This window comes from Mustela erminea, chromosome 17 (genome assembly GCF_009829155.1).
Source record: "Mustela erminea isolate mMusErm1 chromosome 17, mMusErm1.Pri, whole genome shotgun sequence".
NCBI classification, from domain to species: domain Eukaryota; kingdom Metazoa; phylum Chordata; class Mammalia; order Carnivora; family Mustelidae; genus Mustela; species Mustela erminea.
The window spans coordinates 37,825,743-37,849,069 of record NC_045630.1 but is presented as its reverse complement, the minus strand read 5'-3'; the positions used below and the strand labels follow the sequence as shown (position 1 = coordinate 37,849,069).

The window sequence follows — 23,327 nt, the reverse complement described above, 5'->3', positions numbered from 1 at the left end:
GAGTTTGGAGAATGCTCTACGCATGTTCTTTGGCTCTATAAGCCTCCTGCCCCCCATTTCTTCACTCTTCTTGGTTCAATTCTGACTGGCCAATTCCTGGCTGGAGAGAACGGTCATAGAGCAAGGAGGGAGGCGTTGGGTGTTGGGGACGTGGGTGGGCATGGTGGGGAAGGGCAGAGAGACAGCGAGACCAGTGGTATGAGATGGAGGGGCAGAAAGACCCGCGCCCCACCCAAGCACACCCCAGCAAGGCCACACGTTTGCCATACTCTAAACTGGGAACTTACTCTGGTATCAGATTTCACATCCATGTGTCCCCGTACGTGGCCCAGGGAGAGCCAAGGAGCACTAATCTGGGTGTGCTATGGCCGGGGCAGAAGTCCTACCTTACGACGTACCTTGTGACGCCTCCTTTTCTTCCAGCAGGTTCCTCCTGTTCCCTCCTTCGCGGCAGATGGGCTTTCCAGGGCGGACAACTGCCCTCCTTGGCCTGAGTCTGACCCTGCTTCTCTGCAGCCAGGGTCCAGGGGTCCAGGGCCAAGAATTCCAGTTTGGACCCTGCCGAGTGGAGGGTGTAGTCCTCCAGGAACTCTGGGAGGCCTTCTGGGCCGTGAAGGACATTGTGGTGAGTGAGGTGTGGCTCTGGACGCTGCTGCAGGGGTTCCCGTGAGTGCAGCAGGCTATTTTGTGATTACGGAGCCCTTTGCAACTCGCTGATTATTTTCCTATATAATAAGTTTTTGAAATCAGAGGCATCACAAGCATACGTTCCTTTTTGCACATGAGGAAACAAGGCTTTAGCTAATGGTAAAAAGAGTGGTTGATGCTCTTTTTGGGAGGGGCCGCTGGTGAAACATGACTGAGAATTTCTCCGGGTGCTAAAGGTGATCGGTGCTCATACTGGCTTTAAAGCGCCTTTCTCACAGGGACACTTTGGCTATAAACAGAGTTGGAGGATACGGCTGCTTGAGGGGAAGTTCCAAGGGCAAGAGGCAGCTCAAACATGCAACCACCACTCCATGCCAACCCCCACAGAAAATGGGGGTAAAACCCTGCCCCTACTCATTCTTAAACCAAATAGGCTTATTTCCTTCTGACCGAGGGAAACAACAGGTCCCCCACCAAGGCTCTGAGAACTCCTGGGATTCCATCTGCCTCTGAGGGTTAAGCTTAGTGATTTCTGTGGCTGGAAACTTGTACCCTCACCCTCTGGGGGGCCTACCTCAGCTCAGCCCTTCCTGGGTCCTCCCTTGGCTTTTCTGGCCTTTGAGATCTCAGACTGGATAGAACTGGGGACCCGCATGTATTTGCGTGGTTGGTTTCTGTGTTGTCCCTCAACCTGGATGCATCTTCTCTTTCTATTCCCAAAGCAAGCTAAGGATAACATCACGAGTGTCCGGCTGCTACGGAAGGAGATTCTGCAGAACGTTTCGGTAATCAGACACTGGGGAAAGACAATGCCTCTGTGTCTGGTGGCTTGTCTCCTATGGGTGGTCGAGGGGAGGCTGATAGAGACCACTTCTGCCTGGACTGAGCCTACACAGGACAGGGCTGGGCAAGGAGCTGGAGAAGTAAACGTCTGAGTCATCACCCCCTTGTCTGGGTTACGTGGGTATGCGTGTATGGGGACATGGAGGGTGGTACGGATTGAGGCTCATAAGCATCTTTCTCCATTTAGCCAGAGCCACCAGGATTCCACACCTGCTTTGGTCTCATTGGTTCCCATGCTTCTTTCTCACTCATTACCGTCATCCCCACACCCAGCTAGGCAGTCAGCGAGTGCATGTACTGAGCCCTGGTCCCCGCAAGGCACTGAGCTTTCCTCTGGCACTCAAGGGGGCTTGAGTGCAATCCCTGTGTTCCAAGTTGTTAGTTTTCTTTCTTCATTTCTCTTTCCAGTTCTTTCCCTGGAATCTCAACTCTGAACCACCAAGTGCCGGGTGCTTTCTCCGGTCCAGCACCCAACCCTACACAAACACAGCTATTAGAGAGGCCATGTAGTGTAGAGGAAAGGACATTAAACAGATGGGGAATCAGGACTTCTGGGACCGAGGTCTGTGTCTGCCACTGACTGGCTGTGGGTCTGTCCTCTCTGGGTCTGCGGTTCCTCCCAACAACCAAGGGTGCCGCTCTGCGTGCCCCTGAAGGCTCCTTCAGATTTAATGTTGGTCAGCCTCTCCTAGAAGATCTCTTTCTCTGTGTGCTTATCTTGCCTCATGTGGCACATGGGTTGTTCACCTAGGGCCATGGTGGGGGGAAGGCTCGGCTCCGCAGTAACCCAGATCCTCCCCAGGACGTCGAGAGCTGTTACCTCATCCGTACCCTGCTGAAGTTTTACCTGAATACCATTTTCAAAGGCTATCTGGGTAAGGCAGCTGACTCCAGGATCCGGAAGCCATTCTCAACTCTGGCCAACAACTTTTTTGTCATCGCCTCAAAACTGCAACCCAGTGTGAGTAGAACAATGCTGTGACCAGGGCCCATGGGAAATGACGTATTTTGAGAAGACATCCTCCCTTCCCTTATCCAGTCCTTGCTATCCATGCTTTTATTGCATGACAGGGATTCAATGGTGTCACGGGAGAGAGCACGGGCTCTGGATTCTGAAATGAGTAGTTCTGGATTCAAGTTCAGGTCTGCTTCTAACCAGCTGGAAAACCCTTTACATAGCAGTCTACATATCTGAGCTTCATTTTCCTTATGTATAAAATGTAGATAATCATGCTACGTGACCAGATTGCTGTGAAAATGAAAGGAGTCAGTCCCCACCACGGTGGGAGTTCAGCAAGGGCTACCTTGAGAATATGGGATTCAGAGTTGGTCTGGGACACTGCGCTGGCATCACTAGGAAGGAGGGGGAGGGGGCTTGCTTTTGCTGCTACCCAACACTTGGCATAATTTTACCCCCCTATTATCCAGCAGGAAAACGACATGTTTTCTATCAGTGAGAGTGCACGCCGGCGGTTTCTACTGTTCCAGAGAGCATTTAAACAGGTAAAGGCCAGGATTTGAGAACCTGCCTATCCACCAGTAGACTAGCCTGAACCATCACACATGGGTGTCTCATGCAGAACTCACTGCAGGTGACCCCACCAGGCATACCCCAAAGCCACCTAATTTTGCACACCCACAGGGATATTTGCATCAATTGTCATCTACTTTACACAAGCTCCACAAACGACACGATCCATATTTGTGCCAGTTTTCCTATTGAAGTGCATTTCTATTTCCCTACGAGATGATTTCCTTATGAAGGACTTTTCCCTGGGAAAGTTTTATGATCACTTGAGCTGGGCAACTGGAGGCTGAAGGGGGCGCCCCAACCCCAAACACGTGCTACGTATCTGCAGTATTTTCCATAATGCTCAAATGGTCTAGTTTGTGAGAAAAAAAGGGAGAATATATTACCATCTCCCAAATAAAGACAACAAAGAAAATCCAAATTTCATCTGCAGACCCCTCCAAAAAATAAATGATTTTGATCACTTTTTTGAGGAACAGAGCAATCAGTGTAAAAATAAATGGTGAAGAGGAATCTTATACACAGGAAGGGGAGCAACTGGACCTCAGTTTCTTCATCTGCATAGTAAACTCGGGAGGTGGCAAAATCCACCTCACACTAGGATTCCATAGTTCTTGTTATTAGGAGCTCCAGGTGCCTTTCCCTTGCTCCTTGCCCACTGCTACTCACTGGTCCCTTGGTCCTCACTGCCTCCCACACCCTTGCGGAGGAACAAGTGATGGGTGGGTGCCCTCATCAGAGGCCATCCCAGAGCTGACACAGCGAGCTCCAGGAGTACAGGATGGCAAGGAAACTTATTCCTGTGGCTAATACGGTAGACCCTCAACTCTCTTTTCTCTTTAGTTGGACATCCAATCAGCCCAGACCAAAGCCTTTGGAGAAGTGGACATTCTCTTGACCTGGATGGAGAAATTCTACCAGTTCTGAATGCCAACACCAGGATACCCTCCTTGTTCCCCATGTCATTTTGAATGTGCCATATCCCTTCCAGTGATGTTCTCTGAACACTTCACCCCTTTGACGATGGATATCATTCTTGGCCAGGCTTATCCTCAAAGACTTCTTTCTTGAAGTGGCCCCAAAGACAGTCATGGAAGGTTCTCTTGGATGCTGTGAATAATCTACAAAGTAGATTTCTATATTTATTACAACTCTATTTAATTTCTATCAGTGTTTTAATCGATGCCGTATTTATTTATCAGACTGTAAGTTCTGTGTTGGCAGCAAGGACTGTGCCCCATGCTTCTTTTTTTATCCTCCATGATGCTTTACACCATGGGGGGCAGTGGATAAGCGCTAAGTAAATGCTTAATAAACTGGATTTTTTTGGTCTGTCTTTGAATGATTGAGGAACAAGGAAGTGCTGAAGTTGCACTTCAGGACATAGAAACCATATTGCCATGAGATCTGCAGGAACACAGCAGGGAGGAGGTGAGGGGCATCCGTTTGGAATGCAAATGATGGAAGATACAAGATACAGGCTAAGGGCCAGGCATGAAGCAGGCTCACTAAACATTTCACTTCTCCCCATCCCCTTCTCCCCATCCCTTCTCCTTGGGGGCCCTCCTTTCTTATACTACTTATTCTTACTTGCTGCTGGAGAGGGTGTCATCGTCAAGCTGACACGGCTAATGGTGTCATCACATGACCGTCCAATCTTTGATGCCACTCCCTGCTAATAAGAAGCAGGAAACCCAGTTCTGACAGCCTCTTCTTCCTAAGTGTGGGCAAGTGCTGGTAAGGCAGAGATATGCCTCCAGGAAAGGTCTTTTTCCTAACAGCAAGACTGGGGTGATCCCTAGTCCCGAGCTCTGGCTGAACTTTGTAGTTGACTTCAGTCTGCCTATGCCCTTGCCTGGAAAACTCAAGAGAAGGTCTATGCAGGAGGTGGGCGATCTCTCCCTTCATGACATAAGTGCTTTTGCAGAGTGGTAGGCCCTCCAAGAAGCCACTTTCCTCCCTACCTTGCCAGAAGTTACCTGGCAAAGAGATGAGGCGGCATTTCTGAATGCAGAGAGATGTTAACGGTTTGGGATGGCCAAAACAGACCAACGCAAAGTGCACAAATATCATTGCTAAGCCATGGAAGGAAGATAAAGAGATAACACAAGCTATCCTATTTTTAAAAGAGGGGAGACACTGGGGTCACAGCACTTGTGTACATCAAGGGAGGGAGACAGTATAAAGGATTTAGGGGCGCTGACACTAACAAGCCTCGGCTCTGAAAATTTACAACCTTTCATCATATCAACCAACTCACAGGACTCAGGCATGGTCTCACTAGAAGGTCCAGGAGCCTTCTACTGGTGTGACACCCAAGCCTGAGAAAGTCTCCTGAAGCAACACCTATGCCTATCTCCAGCCGGATGCCATGAGTCAAGAGCCAGGGCAGCGAAGACCCTGTGATTGAAGATACTCTTTGAATCCCATGGCTTGGAGAGGAAGCAGTTGGTACTGGGACAAATGCTCCATGTGCCCAGGGCACACTTGAAAACCACAGGGGGCTCCAGAGGGGTGCGAGAAGAGTTGGGAGAGGTTACTGAGCTATTCTCAGGAGACACAGGAATGAGACTCAAGGTTGGCATGGGAGGTGATGAGGGCTCTGGAAACAGAGCAAGTATTGGAATCCAGCAGCTCGACAGGACTCATTGGCACCAGGGTCTGGGCCCAGGGGGACAGCTGGCTAGATGAGTCAGACAGGGGATATTGACATAATCATCAGCATCCATGTCCTCCGCTTTGGCAGCAGGCTTGAAGTAGAGGCTCATGTATTCACAGCTGGTCTTCAGAGACGGGGCATGGAGCCAGAGAGCTTCAGATACCTGGGAAACAGCATACAAGCATCATTGGATCTGAGTAGGGTGATTTTAGTATCTCTCCAGATAGATTTTCACAGTGGGCAATGGGGGGCATGTGCATGGTTGCCGATTTCTAGAAGGCAAAGACACAGAGGTGGCTCTGCCTTGGGCAGTTTCAGGTGGCGTCTCACCGAAGATAACTGGAAACCACTTAAATCTAATGTGGGCAGGAAATGCCTTAAATGGGGTTTGGGCTCAAGTCACCTGGCTAAGCATGGGTCTGAAGGAGACTCAGCTGCCAGAGGAGTTTCCCCTCTGGGATTAGACAGTGTGACTTGTGGAATAAATATGCATCTTCTTAGGGAGTTATTCAGAAGCACGGTGAGTCATCCCTTGCACCTCTGTAAGGACTAAGAGAGGCTGTGATGTGGCATAACAGTACATTCCAGGAAGGGGCTGGGTAGGGAAGAGGAGGAAGGCCGTAGGCTACTTGGGCACAGTGGTACTCCTCTTCCCCGGAAAGAAACTTCAGGGTCATCTGCTTTCAGGATGGGTCAGCTTGGGGGAAGATAGCACTGTGCATTGATTCCAACACTGCACAATTATTATAACATCCACCCAACAAGGCTTCAGGAGGGAGAGTCACGTATTGAAATACAAGTGCTGAGAACTGCAAGTTCGGGCCCATGAGCATGGTGGCACTCAGGAAGTGCTCAGTCATGGAAAGCAACTACTACTTTGTGAACGTTAGCAGAGAAAGAATGAGCTGCAACGTGTTTCAAAGATATATCTCCCACTGCTTGTCACCGTCCTTCACCTAAGATTAATTTATTCTGCTTGAAAAATCAAGATGCTCCCTATGAAAGCTAAAATATTGAGCCATTAACCATACACACCTTGTGGTGGACTGGTTTGGTCAAGAGTTTTATCCCTAATAGTGGGAATGAGAGTTTCAAGCAGGGAGGAAGTGTAAGATGGGAGCAAAGTACAGGCTTGGGTGAGGGTGTGTGTGGCAGCAGGGAAGTTCAAGAGGAAAGGGCTGGTGTCATGGTAGATGGTGCTGCTGGGCCATACCTATGCTACTACGAACCTTCTCTAGCAGGGGTGGGTAAGGGCAAGGTCAGGAAGCTGGAGGTGACTATGGCAGAGCTGTTACTGGTTACTGGGCATCACTGTACCTTTTTAGCAAGGCACACAATTGTCCAGTTAGGGGGTCCATGTCTCAGTCTCCCTTGAAGATAGGTGTGGCTGCATGACTAGGCTATGGACAATGGGATGTGACTGGATGGGATGCATGAAACCTCAGGGTCATGGTCTTAAAGAAACACCTTTTGCTGTCTCTTTGGGGCTGGAATGGAGACATAAGGCTGTGACTGAGCACTGATGGTGGACCAGACGAGACTCCAGAGGATAGTCGAGCAACAAGACAGAAATTGTTTGAGTCCCTGGATGACCTGGTGGCTTTGGCCACCACTTCCTGGTCCCCTGCCTTAACTTGGGAGGAAAACAGGCTTCCATCTCGTAAGCCCTGTGGTTTAGGGTCTGTTGCATTAGCTTTGTCAACACTCCAATTAAAACTAGGACATTCACCAAGCTTAGTTTTTTCCTGGTTCCTGGGGCAATAGTAGTACTAGTTTTTAACTACTCTGGGCTACTTCAGAGAATAAAATAGTTTCTCTTCTTAATTTGGATAAGCAAAAATGAATGGACAGTTCAAATACTTGTTACCTGTCTACCAATGGGTATCCACAGACACAGGAGTTCTCTATGGCCATTCATAGATTTCCAGAGGACTCCGCCTCAGCCAAGGGTTGAATCCTCTACGTCTTGACATCTGTCCGCCAAGTCATCCTCTAGGCCAGGCTTAGTACCTCTAGTGATGGGCAAAGTGCCTCCTCTCATCGACAAGAGTTTACTAGAAAGTTCTCCCTCATATTGAAGTAAAACGGGTAGATTCCAATCCCTAAGACCTCCTGGAAATCGCAGCTCTTTCACATGAAAGCCCTTCGTGTGTAGAATTGCCATCCCTCGCCTCTACTAACCCCCAATTTACCCCATGGCTAGAAGCCAGGTAACGGAGTCTACCACGATCGTTGGACTCTCAGTCCACCGACACCCTCAAAGGAGGAAACTGACACAACTTCTTCCCAGACTCGGGGCCCAGGAGCTGCTGGGAAAGCCGTGCCCTCCGGCTAACGCGCAGCTTCGGGAGCCGCCTCCCCGCAGGGTCCAGCCCAGGTCTAGAGCCGGCTTCCGGCCGCAGATGCCAAGCAGGGGCGGGGCAGAGCTTACCTGCGGAGTGGCAGGGGGCGCCGACGCTCGGAGGCCTGGGAGAGGTACCTCCCCCTCACCTAAGGAGACCAGGAGACGAAGGTGAGGGCGTGGCCGCGGCCCTGCCCGCCCCTGGCCCGCCCCTGGCCCGCCCCGGCTCCGCCCCCGGCCCGCCGGAAGTCCTGGGGAGGCGGAGCCGGAGCGGAGGTGCGGGCGTTCCCGGAGGCAAGGGGTTCGGGCGCAGCCTCGGAGTCCACGCAATTTCTGCGGCTGCTTGGTGCTCAAGGGTCTCGCTCCGCGTGGCCCCCGCCCGGCCCGGCCGTCTGTCCCCGCGGCGTCCGGCCCCCGGCTCACCCTCAGCGTCCGCCGCCCTGGCGCGCCGCGGGCACGCGCTGTAGATGTTCTGGGAGCGCGGCGGCTGCGAGGCGCGGGGCCGCTGCGTCGGGGGCCGCTGGGACGCCTCCAGGGCGCGCATCCTCACGGCCGCTCGGCGGACCCGCCTGGAGAGGGCTGCCCGGGAAGAGGAGAAAGGTGTCAGGGGCCCTGAGCCACCGTCCCCCTCACTCGGGTCCCCGGAAACTACGGGCTGTCTCCCTCCCCGGGGCGCTTGGCCGGGTCTGCCGTGGAGATGATCTGAATGTATGAGCCACAGCCTGGCCCAACACGGAAGACCAAAGGCCCCAGGCCGCCCTCCACGTCCCCATCCCCCTTTCCAGACCGTAGACCCCCTGCCACGTTTCTCGTGCCACAGGTTGCCCATCTGAAGCTCCTGAGTTTTCCCTTGGGGAAGCTGGGGGTGGGGGGTGGGCTTCCAGCGGAGTCTGAATGGGCCTTTCTCACAACTCGCCTTGTTCCAACTGAGCCCCCAGCCGCTCACCTTTTCTCCTTTGGATGACCCTTTTCATCAACAGCCCCAGCAGTGCCACCAGGATGAGGGCCAGGGTGGTGGGGACCAGGATGTGAAATCCTTGGCCTTCCAACCCAGGCAAGGGGTCCTGGTGGAAGGCTCTGAGGAAGAAAGGAGAGGGAGAGGGAAGGAAGAGGTCTGGGAGGGAGGGAGGTTTAAGGCAGCATTCCCAAATAGCCAACTTTTTGGGAAATGGCTTTTTGGGAAATGGCCCCTTTCTTTAAAAAAGCCTTCTCCCCACCCCACCCTCAAAGAGCCTTGTCTATTGGAGTCATGAAACCCGGATATAAATTCAGGTTCAGCTTTCTACTGGCCGTGTGATCTTGAATCAGTCTCCGAACCTCGCTGAGCCTCATTTCCAGAGAAATGGGTAGAGTAAAGCCTATTTCACGGAAGTTCAAGGATGAAACAAAATTGTAGGTATAAAGAAGGGAAAGCACCTGGTCCAAGCAGCAATCAGTAAATGTCAGTTCCCCTCTGTTTGCATCTCAGTTTCTTTACAAGATTAGTGCAAATACTAAGCAAATTAAGTTTCTTATAACAGTGGAAAAGTTGTTTCTCACATGGGGTGCCCTCTGCTTAAAAGGTCTTCCCTCCATGTTGTTTACAGATTGAAATTTTACTTTCCTTAAAGGGTGAGTACATCAGTTCTATTTTCTCTTGCAACCATGGAAAACTAGAATTATTTTTTTCTCACTGTCCTCAGCTCTTGTGTTTGTACGGATTACAACACTTATTACAGTCAGAATGGCGTTAGTAAGAGAAGACCTGGATATTTCATGTTTTCATCGTTCTTACATTTTTCAGGACAGAGCACAATGCCTGGCAGATAGTAGAAACTGAGAAAATGTTGGTTGAGGGACACCTGGGTGGCGCAGTCAGTTGAGCTTCTGACTCTTGGTTTCAGCTCAGGTCATGACCTCAGGGTCGTGAGAGTGAGCCCCCAGATGGCTCAGTGTTGAGCACAGAGTCTGCTTGAGATTGTCTCTCCCTCTCTCTCTTCCCCTCCCATTTGTGCTTTCTCTCTCTCTCTCAAATAAATAAATCTTAAAAAAAAAAAAAAAAAAAGGAAATAAAGAAAGAAAATGTTGGTTGAACTGACTTGAGTTCTCCACTGGCCGGCTGGTGGAGTCTACTGAACTAGGAATCAGGAGTCCTGGTTCTATTTGAAAACACGTAGTTCTGATGACCTCAGTTCCTCATCTATAAAACACAAATGATGCTGGAGGTCCCTTTCCTCACCAACATGCTTGTCTTTGCTTAGGCAAAAATAATTCCAATTCTTACAGGTTTTCTTTGGAGGCTGCTCTAATGCTGCCCCCTAGTGATCCATTGCAGCACTTTCCTGGGTGTGCCCCAGTCTTTGACCAGTGCCCTCCAGTAGAAATACTACGTTAAAATTACACATGTAATTTTAAATATCCTAGCCACACTGAAAAAGCAAAAGAAAACAGATGAAATCAATTGAATAGTTAATATTTTCATCATTAGTTTTTTTTTCTTATTCAGTTCCGCATCAAAGCAGATCTGAATGAATGCTGAGCAACTTAAAGATTTGGGTCTCCTTCCTACAGGATCTCCTGCTGGGGCATTGCCAACTGTATTCTTGTCATTGGACTAATGAGCTAATGTGCTACACTCATAGGTAGTATGGCCCACAGGGGCCTAAAGACAAGAAGGGTCTCTGTTGGCAGATGTTGTGAGAAGAGTTCAGTGGGTCTCCTACCTCTTGACTACTTTGCCCGACCTCTAGCCCATTCTGGGTGGTGGAGACCTCTTACCTGTGCCTGTGAAGCCTGGTGTGGTAATTGTAGCTGGCTGTCTGGGGCTTAAGCAGCCCCTCCGGAGCTGAGGTCTCTGAGGCTCTGGTAGATGGCAGGAAGGTTGGTGGGTTGGCAGCTGCTACTGAAGACGCTCTGGAAACTCGAAGGTAGTGAGAGGTTGGGGTGGTCGGGGAGGAGTGGATTTCTGGAGGGGCCTCTGTCCCTTCAGCTGGTGTGGTAACTGCAGGAGATAGCAGAAATAAGTGATTTTCCCTATACACACTCTAGTCTCCAGCAGGATTAGGTCACCCTCTCTTTCCTGAACACACTCCTTCTCTTTACTTAGACTCTGTACTTGAAGTCTTCATGGCTAAAATGCCTTCTTAGCATGTCCTCTACACCTAGTATATTTGCTATTCTATATATTTTTCTAAATATATTTGCTTCAAATGCCATTTCCTCCAGGAAGACTTCTTGGAGTTCCCAGGCAGAAGAGCTTGCTCTCCTCTGAGCATGGGGAAAATCCTGTTTGTAGTTCCATCCCCACTCTACCCTATGCTGTATTTGTGTGCTTGCCTGTTCTCCATCCTACACCTATCAGTCACAACCTTGGGTATGTGGTACACTCAATTATATTATCTCTCTAGCAAAGTCCTCCAGGGTATCAATTGTTCAATTCATGTATCTACCTCACAAGATATATGTGAATATGTGGTGGAAATATTGCATGTCAAAATGCATTTAAAACAGGAAAAGGATATAGGAATGTAAGATATCATTAGTATAATCATCAGTATATAATTATAGTATAATTAGTATAATCATCAGTCTTTTATTGCAAAATGGAATCGTTAAAATCACTGTATTCCAGCAAATGTAGATGGCCCTTTGGGGAACAGGAGGCATCAGGACCTCTGGCTGGAAAAGTTCTGCCCAGTCTTGGCTTCTGTAAGTCATTCATAAAAGAACGAAGATTTTGTGAATGGAGCACAGACTTCATTACTTGTGGTGCCACCTGGTGGTGATGTGTAAGTCCTGCAGTTAGTGCCAAGTGGACAAGGCTTTAGGTTGGGCTTGAAGGACATAGGATGCTGATCTTACGGAGGTACCCTCTCCCAAGACAGGGAAATACACATCTGAGACTCAGCTGTACTCTGCCAACCATTCGATGAACTGAACGCATCCCCCCTCCTCCACTGTCACAATGCCACATCATCTCTCCCACCTCCTCTCCCACCTTAGCTTTGACGAACTGACCTTTAGGTACAAATTCAAAAGAATTGTCACGTGCAGGCATCTGGAGCCAAGGGGGCACCGGCATGTGTAGAAATCTGTGAAGCCAAGGTGGGGGCTCAGGCATCGGCTCCTCTTCCCAGAATGGCTCATACTCTATGGAGGCAAGCGGAACACACCTGTGGGCTCTAAGACCAGACTGAGACCTGGGGAAGGGGATGTCAGTAGGAGTTGAAGCTGACCAAGCCAGGGTGGATGGCAGCAAGCGGAGGACGGCAGAATCCACCAAGAAGAGCACAAAAAGAAGCGGACTAGAGACTTCCCCAAAAGAAATTCTCTTTCGCCTTCACTCAGCCAACTTTTGCACTAACCACCACTGGGATTCGAGGCTGCATTTGATTAGGAAATCAGTGGAGGAATGGAAGAACGTGGGAGTCAGAAGACATATGGAAAGGATCCGATTATAAAGTACCAAGTTTGGCTTACAAATGTGGCTTGAAAAATGACTGTCTTTCCTTAATAGTTGTCCCTGATATTTCTTATGGGGCAACTGTGTAGGCCAATTATGTCCTTTCGCTTCTAACTTCTTCCTGTCTCAGAGCCCCTCCTCAATCTTAAATCCCCACTCCTCTTAGGCCTTGGGTGGGATGGATACAGTACAGCACAGTAAGTGTTGTAAGAAGAGTGCTGGTCTTGTTCCTTTCATATGGTTTGGACCAGAAATTGGGGGGACTGTGAGGTTTCAACCGGTATCTTTGGACTGGCTAACATGGCAATAGCAGGAGTCTGGGGGACCGGTGGCTGTCTCAGCCGTCACATGTGAAGACATTTTCTGGGTGCACTGAGCCTGGGACACCTACCACTGAAGACAGTCAGGGTGACTAGCTGGGTCTTGCCTTGGTCTGTGTTCATGCCTGTCCCACAGGCATAGACCCCACTATCGCTCTTGGTCAGCTCTGTCACCTCTACGAGGAACAGGTTCTTATCTGGACAAGGCTTCAGGGTGACTCGTTCCTTGTATTCTTCCTTGACAAAGTTCTTGCTGGACACCACGGTGGCACAGCCTCTAGTCTTGGCCATTTCCCGGCACAGATAGAGCCTTAGATGCATCTGGGGAAGCGGGCACTCGATGGTAATGGATCCACCCAGCACTCCCTCCATCTTTACTTCCGGGAGGATCTTCAGAGCCCCAGCCACTGCAGGGAGAGAGAGTTAACGTAGAGGAAGCCCCGTTCCCAACCACAACTCCAACCCCATCCCTATTTCCAAACCAGGCCCCTGCCCAGCCTCGCACTCATCCCTAGCTCCAGCCACATCTCATCATCAGCCCAAGCCTCAGCTGGTCCTTAGCCCCAGCCCTCTTCTGATCTCTAGCCCTGGCCTCATCCCTAACCCTATGTATGTCCTCAGCCTGGCTCTATGCCCTGGTCCCTTTGACCCAAGCCTGGCTTCCAAGCAGATCTCTCCCAGCCTAAGCCTTAACATAACCTTCAACCTCATTCAAACCCAAACCCATAAGTTCCCAGACACCAACCCCCTAAGAATATAGTCAAAGTACTGCCCTACTCCCAGGAGAGAGGCTCTCCCACGGCGACCCTACACAGCCCGTAGTGCTGCAGTGACTTCGTGTGGAGCTGGGAGGCACAGTGCGATTTTGCTGCAGGAGGTTTCCTGACAATTCTGTTTTGCTCAGATCCACTCAGCCAAAAGAACTGTTCACCCTCAGTTTCATTTGTTAAATCATTAAAAAACAAAACAAAACAAAACCAGAACATTTATCGAATGCCTTTCATGTGGCAGGAAGCCTGCTGGCCTCCCTCCATGCACAGAGTGACTCCTTTGGTGGGCGATACAAACGGCCAGTCACTATAGCACCAGCACAGCGGGGTAAAGCCCACGCCGGAAATACGCAGCGTGCCCTATGAGGAAGGAAGCAGTGAGGGCATGCGGAGGGCTGGTGTAGCATGAGGGAGGGATTCTGGAAGAAGTGATGTCTCCACAGGTAGAATTTTCTGTCCATTGGCACCAAAGTGAAGTCACATTTCCTCTTGGGAGACAGAAATTCCACATGTGAACATAGAGTAAGTTATTTTATTACTATTGTGATTCTGAGATCTAGGATTACTAATTGTGATTGTGATTCTGAGATCTAGGATTACTAATACACTAGCAGTGAACAACGCAAACTCCTGGCGACAACCGTCAGGTCAGTAACACTAACTCCCTTCCCCCAGTCACAAAATTTTAGTATGAAAAGAATTAAAATTACTAAGCTGAACAAATGGGAAACAAGAAACTAAGCGTAACTAAAACAAAACAAACTCCTACTAAAGTCTGAAATCACAAGGAGAAGTTTGGAATGCACTTAATAGCTGGTTTTTATACCTTGATTTCAAGGTGGAAAGTAATTGATCATGAATCTCTAATAAATTTTAATCTAAACCAGTAGGTGCTTAATATTTTTTGATTTGATTGATGTCCATTTGAATTTCATGGGTTCTAATAATTAAATTTAAGACCCTAATCCATTGTCATCTATAATTACCCTTGGACTTTGCCAAGGTATAATATGGGGTTTTATGCAAAGTTACAAGCTACATGGAACTTTTTTTAACCGTAATAAAGAGGAGGAATTATTCCCAGCCTTCTTTACATGTTGTGTTTTGTGGTCCAGACATGGCAGACCTTTTAGAAGATGGTACGACTTTGAGTCCTTGGCTTGACTATACAGCTTTGGGCTTCGTGGCATGTCAGCTCTGCCATATTCATAGGAGAGTTGTTCTATGTCTAACAGCTCAGAGTTGTAAATTTCACATGTGAATGAGATGGTAACCTTAAGAAATGTCCCTGTTGTATTTGAAGACTGTTCACATAAATCTGAAGTTTGAACTTATGTATTTCAATTTGGTGTGCTAAAAAGTACGAATTAATGTAATAATCCTTTTCTTTTTTTTTATAATATTGTAATCTCAGTTCAGAATTTAACTGAAAATATAAAACCCGAATGACTGCTATATAGTAAATTGAACTGTAAAGGTAATTTGTGTGTGATTCTGAATACACAAGATAAAATGTTTTTATTCCTAAAAAAAAAAAAAAAAAGAAGTGATGTCTCCATGGTGACCTGGAAGACTGGGCATGAAGGATGGCCGAGAGAGGGATGAGCACCTTCCCTGAAGCAGGGAACACGGGCAGAGCACAAGGGAGTGTGTCAATGTGCGTGCATATGCGCCCAGGCGTATGCGCCTTGTGCGTGCAGGGAGGGGGTGACGCAGGGAGGGATACATCATGGCTCACGAGTCCCTGAAATCAAAGCGCTTATGCTCGGGGTGAGAGAAGGCAGGCCTCATGCTGTTGGGTCAGCTGGAGAGGAGGCTAAGTCCAAGTATGATGAATTACCAGCCGATGAATGTCCACGTATTTCTGGGAAGAGGGAATAGGAGTAGGAATAGGAATGTGCGAGTTGGGGGGGGATGGGAGAGGGGTCAGGGGTCTTGCGTGGAGGAGGAGAGACTCTTCCAGGCAGTGAGTGCAGCCCCCAAAGCGGCGAGGGTCGCAGAGAGAACATGGCGTGTTCGTGGAGGCACAGAGGGGTTGATGAATTTCTGGAAATTCATCCGCCGACCCCATTAAGAATAGCTCCGATGAGTTTAGTAAGGCGAGGAAAGGCAAGAAGGGAAGTCAAGGAAAGAAGCAGGGCTTGAGGTTTCCGGGTGGGCGGAGAGAGAGCCGAGGAGGACATTCTGGAGAGACCGGAGGGCGTGGATAACAGTGAAGAGGTTGAAACCAGCATGGGGGTGTGAGTGGGGGCGAGGTGCTGGGCGGGGACTATTGACAGGAGCCTGTTCAAGTCTGAGAGCATCATAGCTGGTGCCCACGGGGCAGGGAGAAGCACAGGGGCCAGCCAGACACGTGATATCGGCCGTGGCCCTCACACGAGTAATCCAACCCTGCTTCCAGCCTGCCGGAAACTAAGGTGTGTGAGGCAGCCTCATGACTGGAACATGGCGATGGAAGGGTGACCCATTCAAAAGACAAAGACCCAGTCAAGGGGTGGGGGAATTACCCTGTGTGACCAGACAGCCTGCACCTGTGTGTGAGGTTCAGCACCTGCGGGTGAACATGTATTTTTGGACCAACCCAGCCAGAAAGGGGAGAGAATGCTGCTTTCCTAAGAGCAAGATGCTGTAGGGTGGGCAGGGGCAAGACAGACCAGAGGGGGACCTCCACCTACGCAGACACTTCCAGTGGCCTCCCTCTGCTCAGGGATGAGCTTCGGGTAAAGCCTTGGCTTACCCAGATCCTCGGTTAGGGGCTGTATGCTTATGTCCCTTTAGAATTAACGGTTTGAAGCCCTAACCTTCAATGTGACAGTCCTAGGAGGTGGGGCCTTTGGGAAGTAATCAGAGTTAGACGAGGTTAGTGAAGCCCTCATAATGGGATTAGTGTTCTCGTTCCCTCCAAGGACACCAGAAGAGGCCATGTGGATATCCAAGGAGATGGGGGCGGTCTGTAAGCCAGGGAGACGACTGTCACCAAGGACAATATTTGCCGGCACCTTGATCTTGGGCTTCTAGTTTCCAGGACTGCGAGAAATAAATATCTGTTGTTAAAGCCGCACGGTCTATGGTATTTTATTGAATCGGCCAGAACAGACTAAGGCATCCTTACTGTGTGAACTCTGAATGGATGAAACACAGGAAAAGCTGCTGGCTACAATGATCTCTGGTCCCAAGGAAGCACGAGTCAGTGACATGTGAAATGGCCAGAGCCCAGATCTCTGTGGAGTTCATAGGAGCTCCTAGCCCACACCCAAGGCTTAGTAAAGCAGATTTCCCCAAAGAGAGAAAAGACAGATAGAACATCCTGGCTTTGAACTTATGCAAAGGGGCACCTGGATGGCTCAGTTGGTTAAGCATCTGCCTTTGGCTTGGGTCATGATCGCAGGGTCCTGGGATGGGGTCCTACGTCGGGCTGCCTGCTTAGCCGGGAGTCTGCTTCTCCCTCTGCCCCTACCCATCCCCTGCTTATTCTTTCTCTCTCTTTCTAATAAAGAGATAAAATATTTTTTAAAAAAATAGAACTTATGCTCCATGTGCATCAGATTCGTGTTGGAGAAACTTACTAGGGTTACAGTCGACCTGATCCCCCCCTTCAGCGCGGTGGTTACGTTTATCTATGGCGGGGCCTGTGCACCTGCATTTTAAAATAAGCATCCTAAGAGCCCTTGAATTTTGCAATTCCAAACTATATGGCTATATTTCCAAGTACAGATTCTGGGGACTAATGGGAGGGGTGGAAGAGGTGCCTAAGGCCCACCCTGCAAAATATTGGTATTTTAGAGGGACTCCTCAGTCAGTGGCATTGATCTCTAAGTTGGTGACTTGGTTTTCATGGTGATGGTAGGGGACAGGGATATACGTGCTTTGAAAAGTCCCTCTCAACATATAATTGGATATAAGTGTGTGTGTGTGTATATTTGTACATATTTGTGTGTGTGTGCGTGGTGTGTGTGTGTGTGTGTGTGTGTGTGTATTTGGAGTATGGGGCAAAACACATTATTTCCATGATGAGAAACACGGTGAATGCCCACAGGGCCTTGGCTGGGGTGGTGCTCTGGAGGTAGACTTCGGGTTCTGTAGCCACGGTTTTGCAGGTGATGAGAACCCTGTCAACTCAAGTCACAGCAGAATTACGTCTGGAAGAAGGAAGCTGGCCTGAGATTTTTATGTTTGTCAGATGGGGTGTGAATTTTTAAAAAAGAATGAGAAATGTCTGACAGTTTCCCGTCCCTGCATACCCAACATGTGTGTCCAGGCCGGCGGTCTGCTCTTTGTCCTGTCACGAGGAGTGGAGTGCCCTCTCTCCTCCCATGAGCCCGTCCCGAGTCTGTCCTGCTCACTTTCTTTAGAACTTGTCCGGGGCTGCTGTCCCTCCCTCCTCCCGGTACCGTTGGTCTCCTCTCCGCCCTCACTGCCGTGGCTTACACACCTGCTCTGATAATGTCTGTGCTGAAAAAACCCTCCGTTTACTTGTTTGCTACCCCTCTTCTGTTCTCTTCCTCAGACGAGTCGTCACACTCACGGACTCCATCTCCACGCCTCCTACTACTTCCTCTTCCACCCACACCTGTCAGAGTCTGTCTCCAAGAGTCCACTAGAACTGCTGGTCAAGTTCAGCAAAAGTTTCCTTTTTTCCCCAAATTTCCTTTTTCCCCAAGTTTTCCTTACATTTGGTGTTTTTGTTTTACTTGCCTCTTGGCAGCATTTGAGGGAACTGAGCCCTTCTACTTGGAAACACTTATGTCTTGTGGCTTCCCTGACACCACGTTCTGAATGACTGCTCCTTTCCAATTGCCCTACATTCTTCTCCATCTCTACCCACCTCTCAGGGTTGGGTTCCCCCAGGGCCTGGAACTTGGGCCGGTTCTTTACTTGGTCTTCCCTTACTCCCCCCACCCCACAAGCTCATTTAGGCCCATGGCTTCTAACGCCAGCTCTCTGTAGATTTCTCCAGAACCTTGACCTCCAGGCTTGTCTTCCCTAGACTCACCTTTCTGATATCTCCACTTGGAACTACTTGAATATCTGAGATGTATTTCAAACTTAGAATGGCAAAACAAACAACAACAACAAAAATAATTCTTGATTTCTCTTTCAAAACCTATTTCTTCTAAGCGCTTCCTGTTTCAGAAGATACACCAGCATCTATCCAGCAGCAGAAGTCCAAAACTCATTCTCATACTATATTAAAAAATCAAGAATAAATTTAAGGGTGTATGTGTGTGTGTGTGTGTGTGCGTGCGTGTGCGTGTGTGTGTGCACAAGCATGGACCCAGCCACAACATCAAGTGTATGTATTATTATTTTGGGGGTCAAGGTAAAAAAAGATTTGAACGCCTCCAACATGTAATACTGCCTTGCTTTATTACAGAAATACATTTAGGGCTCCAGGCACGATGGCCTATGGCTTGGGACCTAGACCTGGTTCCTGGGAACCAGGACCACCCCAACATTTATACAACCTGGGACAGAAGTGCAAATAATGTCTAAGTATTTTAGAGTTATAAATAAAGCTAATGAACTGTTGAAAAAAGTGTGTTCTATACCTCATCTTGGCAAATTTACATGCTCCTTAGATGTCCATTCTAAACCACTTCTGTTTGGGAATAATGTTCCCCACATTCCTCACCTCTGTCCCATCTCCCTTCTTTTCTCATGCCTGGCTCCTGTTCACACCACAAAGGTCCTGGTATGGACATGACGGATAACCCAGCTTATGTGTATTAGTTCCACCCATCTCATTCCGAATGGCCACCTGTGGTGACTCTTCTATAGAATTAGAATACTAGGATAGAAGACCCAGGATAGAGGCTCACACAGTCATGAAAAGTGGGCCCAGAGTCATTTGGACAGGAAACTTGAGGTTTAGAAGAGGGGACATGAATGGGGCTTGAGGTGGACAATCTCCTTGGGTCTGTGAACTCCTCACCCTTTGGGGAAGGGCACAAAAGAAAGATGTTCTGGACCCAGAGCAGGGATCACTCTGGCCCAGCTAGAATGGTGGTATTTCTTGGGGCAGACTGCAGTGGTACAATTGAAGTACCCTTCACTGTTAGAGATCTTCTACTTCCAACCAACCCCTCTCTCCTCTCAGGCCTAAGTTTAGTTAACCATCAACTGGTTCACCTAAGTCCTACTATCTCCCACAGAGTCTGACATTTTGCTTACCATGTACAGAGTCTGACATTTCATTAAAATTGCATTTCCTTAGATTTTTAGGGGTTTTTAATCTTCAACTCAACAAATATTTGACTTTCTTCCATATTCAAGCTATCAGGAAGGAAGAAAATATGAATAAGAAAATAATGTTGACCCTCCAGGAGTCTACTGTTTCATCAACAAAATGAAGTGAATATATGCCAAGTCACAATATAAAACAGAATGAGGTCAGTTATGGAGATTCAGAAGATGGGGTCTGAAAAGGGTTATTAAAAGGAATAGGAGGAGGAGGATGAGGTAGACTTTGAAGGATAAAAGGTGAAGCTGAGAGGAGGGGTGTTCCCAGCAGAAGGAATGGCATGAGGAAGGACATGGCGGCAAGAATGTCTAGCACATGTTCAAGAAGGACTCCTCTTTGGCTGGAGGTTAGAAAGTTCAGGGGGTTGTGGTAAGCTCAGAGAGTAAAAGGGGAGTGCAAGGGATGAGTTTGTAGGAGGTGGGAACCATTGAAGGTTGCTGGGAAGGGCACTCCTAGAATTAGAGTCAAGCATTAGGAAGAGGAATCTGGTGCTGTGGGCGAGCCAGGTTGAAAGAAGTGGGAAAGACAGTTATGGGATGACTGTGTGTTCTCTTCCTTCCATTCCCTCTGTTACCTTTTTATAGAGACTGCCACTGATGCTCCTTCTGGTAATACTAATCCAGAAACTACATGAATTGGCCATTGACTGAGTCAAAGTCTGCGTCGGGATAAATGGGAAGAGGTGGCAAAAAAACCATTCTGCATTCTGTAGCTGATATCAGAGATAGTTAAGATGGATAGATTGGTCGGTTTGTTGGAGACCAATGAGGAACCTGAAGTAAGGTATTAGGCATGTTGCATTTCAGATCTTCGTGGGATATTGAAGTGGGGGTTCCTAGAAGGTAGCTGTAAATTAATACATGGAATTTGGGCAATGGACTAGGGTTACTGAATGGATCAGGGAGGCTTCATTTAAAGTTGAAGTTGAGGGGCACCTGGGTGGCTCAGTGGGTTAAGCCTCTGCCATTGGCTCAGGTCATGATCCCAGGGGCCTGGGATTGAGTCCCGCATTGGGCTCTCTGCTCAGCGGGGAGCCTGCTTCTCCTCATCTCTCTGTCTGTCTCTCTGCCTATTTGTGATCTCTCTCTCTGTCAAATAAATAAATAAAATCTTAAAAAATAAACAAATAAAGTTGAAGTTGAAAATGAGCAGTGAAAGAGACCCAAAGAAAGAGAATGTAGAGGTAGGAAGAAAGGAATTTGGAGGCACTTGCTTTAAAATCCCCCATTATCAGGCTAATGTGTCTAGGAGGGGTGACACCTTCAGCTCTCATGAGTCAACACCTGAGCCCCACAAGAGTTGTGTCTGGAGTGGAGAGAGGAGCACTAGCAGAGAGTGGGGAGGGCCTCCCAAGAGGCCCTCACATGGTCTCCATCCTTATTCTGCCCTAGGTACTGGTCTGCAACTAAACCCATCCAGGAATAGCAGAGCTAGAGATGGCCCACAACTCCCCTACCTGTGGCCAATTTGAACCTCCTAAGATATGCGAGGTGTTTTCCCATGGCACTTACCTGGCAGGAAGCAAAGTGACCAAAGCCAGAGGTCCATGGCTCCTTCCAGAGCAAGGTCCCATCCAAGAGCCCCTGAAGACCAGAGCAGAGACCCACTGCTCACCCAGGAAACCTTTACAATCTGGAGCTTGAAAGAGATTTCTGGCCCCACGAGGAGCAAGGCTTGAAAATGAGGAAATGACAACTTGTCTTGTTTGCTAACTAGTCTTAGACTAAAAAAGAAAATACCAGCAAACCACAGAGGAAGTTAGGAATTAAGAAAACATGTTATGTTGAGGGCGAATGGGTCACCAGGGTTCAAAGAGCTTCAAGGCAGCTCCTGAATGCTACTAGAAATGCTCAGGTATACTATTTCTTTGCCTTGGGGACTTTCTCTTGGAGGTCCTCACGCTTTATGTCTGTTCGTTAACTTCGGAACCACAGTCACTTGCTTTATCCCTGCCTTTGGGACAAAAGAGACTTATCACCAATTTTCTCCACCTGCAGAAGACCATATGGATAGAAGCTTCGGCCTGAAGTCAGAAGATTCTGGTTGTAGACCTTGAACTTATATGAGAAATAATTTTGAGCACCTACTATGTGGGACTCCTAACCATAGGTTTTGAGGAATCACTCCCTTTCTCTAAGCCTTGATCTCTTTATCTAGAAAATGAAGGTTGGACTGCCAGGAGATGATGTGACAGTGCCGAAAGTCATACAGCCTAGCAGAGCTGTCCTTCAAGCACCCAACAGACCATCGGGGGAGGCCCAGTGACTGATGGAGAAGAACAAAATGTTGAGGCCCTTGGTCACAAGGTGTCACAGACAGAGCCTTGGATTCCAGTCAGAAGATGTGGTTTCTGGTCCTGGCTTGGTGCTTACTAGCATCTGGCCTCAGTTTTCTCATTGATAAATAGGGATGGTCCCTGCCCTGTGTATATCACAGGGCTTTCACAAGGCCCAGCAGGAGCCATGGTCATAGGGGTGGTTGAAGAATCTTTTGTTGTGGAGATGCATGGGACTGATCCTTAAGAGGGTATCCCCAGGGCTTCATTCCTGGTGGTGACATTATAGGTGGCTTCCCAACATTCCCACCTCCAGGTGCTACAGCTTTTAGAGCCCATGGAGGACTGAGGCTTCTCACCTCTTTTCTGGGAAGGCTTCTCAGTGGTCCTGTGCACACTGCTCTTCCCTGGACCCACACCCCCTATTTGTCACATGCTCTCCAAAACACAAAAAGAAAACATCCTCGGTAGAATTTGCATGGGAGGCCCAGAGCAGGTGCAGAGGAAATGGGTGTGTGGGCGGGCAGCCTGCCCTCCCCGCCCCTACGTGGATTTCCACCAGCACAGAGCTACTGTGGTTCTGACTTCCTCCAACCACGAACTGGGCCAAGGTGGCAGAGGACAGGCCTAAGGACTCTAGTCAGTGAATGACCACCAGAGGTCTTGGTTCGGGTTGGCCTCCACCCTAGCCTACTCAGAGGACTCTTCCCAGTTTCCCACAGCTGTCCCACTCCTGGGCTCTGCCATTCACTGGGCTCAAGGCCTGAGACTGCCTTGGAGAGAAAGAATGTGACATGTGTGTGACAGTGGGCCTAACAGGGTTTGTGTGTGTGTTTGTGTGTGTGTGTGTGAATGTGTAGTGTTTGTGTGCTGTGATTGTGTGTAGATGTGGGTGTGTGGTATGTGAGCAATGAGTGCTCTATGACTGATGTGTGACTGTGTGTGACGTACACACCATGTGGGACAGTGGGAGGAATGGCATGGGAACGTGTCATGTGTGACAGGTTAGTGTGTGAGTATATGATGTGTGGCGTAAAATGTGTGTGTGGCATGTGAGGTGTGATTATGAGATGCATGACTGAGTGTGTAAATGTGTGTGATGTGATGTATGAATGTGTAGCATATGGTTGTGAGTATGTGAATGTATGTGTTGTGTGTGTGGCATAAGTGATGTGTGGTTGTGAGTATGCAAATATGTGTGGGGTGTCTGAGTGTGATGTGTGGGTGTGAACACGTGTGTGTGAACATGTGTGATGTG

General features: G+C 48.7%; 2 protein-coding genes across 5 annotated transcripts; one reads left to right on the top strand and one right to left on the bottom strand.

Moving 5' to 3' along the window:
* The first annotated feature begins 353 nt into the window (after positions 1-353).
* Positions 354-4,452, top strand: IL24 (interleukin 24). Its single transcript, XM_032317382.1, has 5 exons — positions 354-625; positions 1,371-1,433; positions 2,294-2,452; positions 2,920-2,994; positions 3,866-4,452. Exons 1-5 carry the CDS (start codon positions 365-367, stop codon positions 3,947-3,949), a joined length of 642 nt encoding a protein of 213 aa, XP_032173273.1. The 5' UTR covers positions 354-364; the 3' UTR covers positions 3,950-4,452.
* FCMR (Fc fragment of IgM receptor) lies at positions 4,162-21,506 on the bottom strand. Of its 4 annotated transcripts, none has more exons than XM_032317379.1 (9): positions 21,306-21,493; positions 19,725-19,826; positions 12,855-13,190; positions 12,019-12,150; positions 10,780-11,002; positions 8,969-9,099; positions 8,446-8,601; positions 8,113-8,171; positions 4,196-5,844 (listed from the first exon to the last, which is right to left on the bottom strand). In XM_032317379.1, the coding sequence occupies exons 2-9, from the start codon at positions 19,741-19,743 to the stop codon at positions 5,668-5,670; spliced, it is 1,233 nt and encodes a 410-aa protein (XP_032173270.1). In that variant the 5' UTR covers positions 19,744-19,826; positions 21,306-21,493; the 3' UTR covers positions 4,196-5,667. The 4 variants fall into 4 exon arrangements, with proteins under 4 accessions (XP_032173269.1, XP_032173270.1, XP_032173271.1 ...); XM_032317380.1 differs by having other exon boundaries at positions 19,732-19,826; positions 21,306-21,492; XM_032317378.1 differs by lacking the exon at positions 19,725-19,826 and having other exon boundaries at positions 4,162-5,844; positions 21,306-21,506.
* Positions 21,507-23,327: the final 1,821 nt, after the last annotated feature.

Excerpts from the sequence above, each read along its gene's own strand:
- IL24 (XM_032317382.1), top strand. The coding sequence starts at position 365 with ATGGCCGGGGCAGAAGTCCTACCTTACGACGTACCTTGTGACGCCTCC. Across the intron at positions 626-1,370 it reads GGGCCGTGAAGGACATTGTG|CAAGCTAAGGATAACATCAC; the intron begins GTGAGTGAGGTG and ends CTATTCCCAAAG. Across the intron at positions 2,453-2,919 it reads CCTCAAAACTGCAACCCAGT|CAGGAAAACGACATGTTTTC; the intron begins GTGAGTAGAACA and ends CCTATTATCCAG.
- FCMR (XM_032317378.1), bottom strand. The coding sequence starts at position 21,342 with ATGGACCTCTGGCTTTGGTCACTTTGCTTCCTGCCAG. Across the intron at positions 12,151-12,854 it reads CACCCTGACTGTCTTCAGTG|AGTATGAGCCATTCTGGGAA; the intron begins GTAGGTGTCCCA and ends TTGCCTCCATAG. Across the intron at positions 8,602-8,968 it reads GGTCATCCAAAGGAGAAAAG|CCCTCTCCAGGCGGGTCCGC; the intron begins GTGAGCGGCTGG and ends CTTCCCGGGCAG.